This window comes from Benincasa hispida, chromosome 12 (genome assembly GCF_009727055.1).
Source record: "Benincasa hispida cultivar B227 chromosome 12, ASM972705v1, whole genome shotgun sequence".
Lineage (NCBI taxonomy): Eukaryota > Viridiplantae > Streptophyta > Magnoliopsida > Cucurbitales > Cucurbitaceae > Benincasa > Benincasa hispida.
The window spans coordinates 58,882,285-58,890,866 of NC_052360.1; the positions used below are offsets into that span (position 1 = coordinate 58,882,285).

An 8,582-nucleotide genomic window follows, 5' to 3' on the forward strand; every position below is an offset into this window, starting at 1 on the left:
CTTGGTAACTTAGACTTAAACAATAAGAGAAACCCTCTACCCAACAAAAAAAAAAATAATATTCTCTGTATTTTTCTCTTTTCCTTGCTGTCACACTAAAATAACACACTGGAATTGGAAGAAATTGAAATTGAAGCTTCAAATTGCTGTGTGGTGCAGTTTCTCCACTTCCGGCAAGGAGGACCTCACGACACACCTTCTGCAAGATTCTTTATGCATAAACATACATATATCTAATATGTTTGCTGCCTCCTTAACCATTAATATCTCAACCAATTATATGTTTACTTTATGGTTAAGAAAAGAAATGGGCCAAACAAAATCTGCTGTCTGAAAGTGTGTTTTCTCTTCTTTTTTCCACCATCAACTTTACTCTAATTAATAACACCATCCTATTGGTTGCTTGTGGGTTGATTTTGGTTGATGCAGTTTTGTCTCCACTTTTCTTAACACATATATGGGAGAAAAATGAAAATTCATAAAAAAAGAAAATATCCTAGAAGCTAAACCAATTACTTTGCTTATTTTTAGAACTATCCAACTAGAAATAAGGACACTTTAACTCTAAAAAGACTAATACACTAACAACCTCAAGAGTATTTTAGTAAGTAGAGAAATAGCAGATTTTGAATCAGATTTTGTTAGGTATAAAAATAAAAAGAATGAGGAGGAAAGTGTAAGCATGGACACGGCAACACCATATCAATCCCTTCCCATTACCATCATATATTTCAATGTTGATGTTTAGTCTTGAAACTCGGATTCTCTTTTGGATGCAATATACGTTCTATTTCGATTCGGTGAAAATGCCAACATCGAATGTCCCCCATCAATGTTTTCCATAATAGTTCCTCACCATTACCTTGAATTGAATTTAGCCTTTCAAATGACCTCTCAATACTTCAATCATTTCTTCTCCAACAACACTCACCGTTCAAAGATTCTCCTTCAACATTATTCAATACCTCAAACGCATGCATGAATCCCAAATTACTTCACTCACCCTCTTTGTTCTTAAGCTTGTTGATCGTTTACTCCTCAAATTTTCCTCTCCATGTAAGTTTTCTCATTCTTATTCTCCTTTTGTTGAATGCATCGTTCGTGATCTAAAAGATGATGACGATGTTAAGGATATGTTAACCTAGTTGAGATATCTTAGTACATCTATTTGATCCTCTCTCTTGTTCTTTGGTTCAAAAAGAAGTGATTATTCTTTAAATTGAATTCGCACTATATTCTTGTAATTAATTTTTGTTTTAATTTGATTGTTAGGGAATGAGATACCCTTGATTCGTAAATTCGGAATGATGTGTGCGGTAAAAGAGGATATGGGAAACATTGATTTGAGAACCTTTGTTTCAATTGATTCAAAACAATTCAGACACGTTATAACAGAGTGTCGTGATTACTTCGGTGAAATATATAATTCATCTTTTTTTCTTTTTGTTTTATTACCTCTCATATTACTTGATTGAAAGAATATGATTTGTAAGTTTTTTTTTCCTAATAATTTGTTGTTGTATTTTATAGTTAGGGTTACTCCAACACGTTCACACGTCAGGTTCTCTAATGAAATTAAGGAGTTCATTTTCTCTAAAGAGGTATAGTTTTTCTTAGACTCTATTTGATAATTATTTGATTTTTGAAAATTAAGTTTATTAAAAGTTTAGCTTTCTTTATTTTGTTCTCTCCTCTTTTTTAGTCTCTATTTGATAATTATTTGGTTTTTAAAAATTGAAATTGTGAAGGTTGGTTCAGCTTTTCTGTTTTGTTCTCTCCTCTTTGATAATATTTTAAAAAACAAGTTTTGTAATATATCGGTGCACTGATCCACTACATACTTCTCTAAAAATGTCTTAAGTTTTGAAATATGACAAAAAAAGGTTTATTTAAAAAAAAAATAGTCAAAGTTTTGAAAACAAAAAATGCAGGCTCCCTCTAATAAAAATTAATAATCATTTAGTTAGAAAGATGAAAATAATGTTAAAGAAGAGTCCAAATTAAAAAAATTACTTCTTCATTTAGTAATCATTTAGGGTCCACTTATTTAACCATTTTGTTTTTTATTTTCTTTTTTTTATAAATTAAGTCGGTAAACACTACTTTCATCTCTCAATTTCTTAATTTATTATCTACATTTTACTAATGTTTTAAAAAACAAAACCCTATTTTGAAAATTAAAAAACTAGATTTTTAAAAGTTGTTTTGATTTTTGAAACTTGTTTATGAATTCAACCATCATATTCAAGAAAGACACAAATCAATGTAAGAAATGGAGAGTAAATAAGTTTAATTTAAAGAACATAAAATCCAAAACGAAATGATTACCGAACGGGACCTTAGATTTTAAAATTTTGTTTGTTCATCTCTCACTTCACAATGATATTAGTCTTTGTTAAAAGAAAATTTAATAGTTATTAGAATGAAAAGCATGATTTTCAAAAACCAAAAGCTAAACACTAAATCATTGTCAAAGGAGGGTCTAAAATTATATTATGTGTAAAACTTGGGGAAATTTTGATATGATTTTATTGGTTAATGTGTCGCAGGGAGGAGAATGCATAATTGAAGGTGTTGGGAAAGGGGCAGTAACTGAGTTCTTAATCCCTGTCTATCCAATGAATGTTTTTTATAATATCACTTTTCAAGCAGAGAGAATATGGTTGTTCAAATCATCTGATAATCGCGGTACCGTCATCATTGCCCCTGTCGGACTCTTTGCTCAATTTATCATCTATTTTCCTCTTGGCTGACATGAAAAATGTAATGATTTAGTAAGAGTAGTGGGATTCAAACAAGTCAGTTGAGTTAATAATTTTTTTCATTTTTTTCATTTAATTTTTTTTAACTAGAACTAAAGATGGAGGGATCAATAGAACATGATAATTACAAAATGGATTAGATTGAATAAACAACTGTGCCACATGATATACAATGTCCTCCGGCAGATGGCTTGAATATTTTTCCTTTTTTTGGAATGTTCTATTATTTCTCTCCAATCAAGTGCACCATAGAGTAACATTGATCAAACAGCACCAAAAAAATTTCTTTTAGAATTTTCACGACCACAATACTGCGATTTTATGACATTTATAAAAGTAATAAATTGAAGATATTTTAGATAATTATTAGAATAAGATTCAATTTTTTAATCTGCTACGAAACACTTATATGAAAACACGAAAGAAAACTTTGTAAGTTGTTCCTTGTTTGTATTTATATCTAGGTCACAATTACCGTTTTACCCTTGTAATTACATCTTGATCCTTAACCTCCCACGGTCCTTTAGTGAACAAGTTGGTTCATAACGCACCTAATAAACCATGACCTACCAATCATGAGACAGTGGGGCCCCATTGTTCAAGATCAGGAATTAGTACTTAAAAGAACAATATACTAACCCGAAGTCAAGTACAAGTGAGTTTCATCTTGCTGAACTATGTCCCCAACTATCTATCCGGTCTTATCTTGAAAATCGGAGGCTTATCAAGTAGTGTTGTGGGATTGCTCTCACGTATGACGATCAAAAGATAATCCTATATAAACAAGAGTTCATAGGCTCAGGATTAAGATCGAGTTACCCTAGCTCATCAAATTTGAAATAGTCAATTTTAACCGGTTGTTATATAGAAAAGTAAGTTACTATTTCGAGGTTCGGTCTTATGCAAACTCATTGTGTCACCAGGACGAGGTACCCAATCTCATCCATATACTTATAGACCATTTTGGCTATATACTAAAACTTCATCCACTTTTATATCTCCACATAAAGTTAAAGTATTCGTTTTTATAGCCATGGATTCATTAATTGGATTTTATAACAAGAATTAAATATCTTGAATAAAATACGCAATATCACTTTTATTGATAAATAGAATATGTTTTCAATATGTATGAACGGTGAGTTTTAGGACATTCCCAACAATGGTTTCTGAACTATGTCACCAACTTGTCTCATACTCACCATATAGTTCCCTTTTGGGCATTAGCAAGGCATGTGTTTACCTTATGTTTTCACCTCCTATGTAGGCATCCAACTAGTGGTTTTAGGTTCCTTTGGTGTGACTCTCTATAAAGGGTTTATCTTATGTTCCGATCCATAAGAACTCTTATGAACTCCGATCCTATGAGCATTGCAATGCTCATAGATTCAAAATGAAATCCAGAAGAACTCCTATGCGCCAATCCTAGTCTTATGTGTCCAAGTTCAACCTCATCCGCCATAAATTCTTCCTCTTCCTTCTCTCTTGGTTTCTATCATCTCCTCATAGATTCAAAAATCCACAAGATCTCCATTGTCCACTTTGTCTTACTTTTCCCCGAAGTATGTGTCCACATGGCCAATGATGTGCCCAATACTTCCTTTATGCATCTAACCCTTCCTTCTTTAGCCAGTTTCTTTCCACAATTCCTTACATACTCTCCTTATGTGTCCATAATGATTCTCTATGCATTTACCCGAGTGTTCAACGCAGAGTTCCTTTAACTTTCCTCATAGGACAATTCCCCACATCCCCTAAACATCCAAGGTTGTCAAAAATCTCTCTTTGGGATGCGTTCACTATGCTTACTTTACTACCCATGTGTTTGGGCTACTCCAAGGTCTCCATCCTCTCATATGCTATAGATTCAACTCTTATTTTAATAACATAGTTTGGACACTTAGCCAAATTTTAGCTCTAAACTATTTTGCCTCCAACACTTAGATTTTTTTTCCTTCCTCCAAGGCATAGTTTAAGTACTTAGTTAAACTCTTTCTTTCCAAGGCTTGAACTCCAAGCTCTCCTCTCCTTCTAAGGGAATCCTGTGAGGACTGGGGTGTTACACCTAAAGCTCGCATGTGATAGTGTGTCATAAACTATTATCATAACAACCAAAGTAGCAGAGTAGACAAAACAATTAAGCAAACAACATTGTCCGAGCACAGCGCTTAAGGACCCAAAATATATAACCCAACAGGTACCCCACCCTCAACTTTAAATGATATATTGTCCGCAATGTATCTCTAAGTAATGCTCTAAAATAAAAAGGGACAATGGAGTAGAAAACTTCCACTGATAGCGTTTACATGTACGGGGTGATGATTGGGTTATTACTCTCTTCAATTTTGTTTCTTTTTTTTTTTTTTTTTTGTGGCTATGGAGTGACCTACTAAAAAAATGAAACAAAAACAAAAGAAAACTATACAAAAATACAATAAATTCTACTCCTAAAAAGCAATTAAAAATTGTCACGTGGCTACCTCCAGGAAGTGCAAATTTTTAACGTCGGTTGCTCGACGTGACTTGCCCCTTTCAAGCCACAAAGAAATTCTCGTATTTCTCTGGTCACTTCTTAGATGAGTCAATATAGCCCAGTAAGGCTATAAGGTTCTTCACCTTTTGAAGAGAACCATACACGTCAAGTTTCTAATTCTTAATTTTAGTCAAAAGAACGTAAAAATAAAGACTAAAAAACTCAAATGACTCTAAAATGTCAAAATAAAGAAAATACTCCACTAAGTCAATTGACTTTGACTCGTAAGGAAAGATGAGCAATAATCGAAAATATAAGAAATGTTAGGAGAAAGAACAGAGACTTGGAAGTCTCTAACATTTTTACCTGAGACTCTTCGAAATGTAGCACAGACTCAACCTCACTAACTTGTTCTGAACATGGCAGAGAATTAACATCGTCGTCATCATCAGTCTAGGGGAATTCCTCGATAAGATTAGCCTCTATGCCACAGACGATGGAAAGCTCAGAATGATTCTCCAATGTCTGCACAAAATGCGCAAGCTGATGGATAGGATGGACCTCAACTGGCAAGGGGGCTTGGGTCTCTAGGTGAGACCGAATAAACTCCTACTCACACTGAGAAGAACCATTAGTCAGTTTACACATTATAGGATTCAATGTCTTACCTTGGTCGGAAGCTTGAGTAATCCACTGCTCAAATGATAGTCGGTTCTAGTCACTCCACTGATTCAAAGATCTGAGCAACGAGATCACTCACATTCTAAAATTTAGCTTTAGCTTTGAATTCGGGATGGAGGCTATCCTACTGGAAACTTAAGGATTCCTGATGACTATAGGAGGATTCCTGCACAAATTCAGAAGAGTCATTAGAAATTAAATTGCAAGGGATAAATGTAAATAAATGTTGGCTCATCTAGTTCTCACTTCAAGATAGACATTCCATGCAATTTTTCTATCATTTTTTTTGCCAAATAATAATGAGATCAAATTATGCATGCATAACTACTCTCTCGATTCGATCTAACTAGCCTCTAGAGTGGCGGACAACTAGCATGAATCTAACCAAGAAAGCATGCTAACTATTAAGTAAGATCAGAAAGGCCATACCTTAACAAATGTAGATGTTAAATTCTATTGGGTTCGATAGCGGTCATATAGAACTAAAGACACGGGCATTACAATTTAGGATTCAATTATGTCGATTAACTGGCAGGAGAGCCATATTCAATTAACTAATTTTTATCCTTGAATCTAACAATTAGCACATTCTAGGAATAGCCATCAAATACCTAATCAGATATTGCTACTTAAGTGATCTTAGCTAGACATTCTTATGAAAAAATAAATTTGACAAGATATTCATGCAAGATCGTTACAAACTAAGAATCATAGCCTAACATGCTCATGAGTGAAAAGTCATCAACAAAAACATGATTTAGAAGTTAAAAAGGATTCAAACGAAACGTAATTCAGTATGCAATCATCAATTAAAAGCAGAAAACTCCTGAAATTAACATAGAATACTTGATCCAAGAAACTAGATAAAATTTAACTCACTGATCCATAGAAAAATCCATGAGATAAAGTCCAATTCATGCTTACAATCCAAAATAAAACATAAATCTAAACTAATGATACTAAAAATGTAAAGAGGAAGGAAGAAAACTAGGCCTCTCCTCGACCTCCATAAAAATCAGCTTTTCTCAAGGCAATCGGAATAGAATGTGGCCGAACAGCTTAGCAAAGTCCCTCCTTTTAACCTAAAAATGAAGAGAGATTATATAGAAATCGGAGATAGCATTGCAATGCTAATGGGAGCGTTGCAACACTCTTGTTGATATAAACTCTTAAGCATTGGTATGGCATTGCAACACTGCTGCGACCCTCACTAGTGATAGGCGCGTGTGCGCGGATGCTTGGCATTACGTAAATCATTGCAGCATTGCAATGCTAAGAGTACTGTTTCTACGCTACCCGGTATCCTCCGATTTTTCCATTCAACATTGCGCAAGCATTGGACTGACACATGTATGAGCACTACGACACTCTAATCAGGTGTAGTTTGGTCATTTCCTCTCTTTTGACCTACTTTGTATTAGATACAAATGATGTGATTCTGAAATCGTTCATGTAGAGACATGCGAGTGGAGGCATCATATGCAAAAGATGTTTGCATAAAACCAGACCACATAGTCACTTTTCTTTATAACGAACGTTTACTGTTAAAACTGACTATTTCAGTATGATGACCTAAGGAAACTCGATCTCAATCTTGAGCTAACTATGAACTCCTGTTTATTCGATATTATCCTTTAATCTACATGAGTGAAAGTGGCTCAACACGTCGCTCAATAACCCTCGCATTTTAGGTGTAAGACCAGTTAGATAGCTGGGGATATAGTCTTGCAAGATTGAATTTGCTTCTACCTGAATTCCGAGTTAGTAGATACGTTGTTTCCTTAAGTATTAACTCTTACTCTTGAACAAGGGGAGTCACCCTCTCTATGACTAAGAAGGACTCGATTTATTGTTAGGGCTATAAACCAATCGTTCATTAATGGATCAGTGGAAACTTAAGGAGCAAGATGTATTACAGGGGTAAAACAGTAATTTTGACCCAGCTGTTAATATGAACGACCTGTGAATGATCGACTTACTGATCATGGTTAAATCAAGTGGACAGAATTATATCTACAATGAAGAGAGTGCAGCTACTAGGCTATAGTGGAGTGACCCGATAGTTAATGAATGTTGGCTAATTCGGTTAAAAGAGTTTAGTCAATTAATCTTGGATCATTGGAACTCATGATCTATAGGTTCATTAGATCCCCATACTAGCTCACAAACAGACTAAAACTTAAAATAGAGTGATGAGAAAAACTTGAAACTTTCAAATTCAAATTAAGGGAACTATTAATTATTTGTGATATAATTAAACGTTTAATTAACGAGTTAAACAAAATTGGAGAATTGGATAATATTTAAATATGATTTAAATAATAATTACATGATTATAGATTCATGTGTCAGGAATTGGTGATTTAATAATTTAATACATGATATTAAATATTTTAATTAATTAAAATTGTTTAATTAACTATCTAAAATTAATTGAATTGTTTAGGTTTTTCCCACTTCTTCCACCTCTCTTCCACCTTCTATCTATTGAAGTGTTTGGTGTCAATCTAAAATGCAATCTGATTGTATGTAAAAAGAGAACAAAAGCTTGCTTCATCAAGCCGAAGATTAGGTCATACAATCAGATTTTGGATGAAGAAGGGCTATTCGTCTTCTTTACGTGATAGCTCTCCAATCTTTCAAAATTCCCTAGAAATTCAACTCAT

At 33.8% G+C, this 8,582-nt stretch overlaps 1 protein-coding gene across 1 annotated transcript; it reads left to right on the forward strand.

Annotated features, from left to right (window-relative positions):
* The first annotated feature begins 970 nt into the window (after nt 1–970).
* LOC120092605 lies at nt 971–2,782 on the forward strand. Its single transcript, XM_039050746.1, has 4 exons — nt 971–1,056; nt 1,273–1,413; nt 1,531–1,601; nt 2,550–2,782. Exons 1-4 carry the CDS (start codon nt 975–977, stop codon nt 2,751–2,753), a joined length of 498 nt encoding a protein of 165 aa, XP_038906674.1. The 5' UTR covers nt 971–974; the 3' UTR covers nt 2,754–2,782.
* The last annotated feature ends 5,800 nt before the right edge of the window (nt 2,783–8,582 follow it).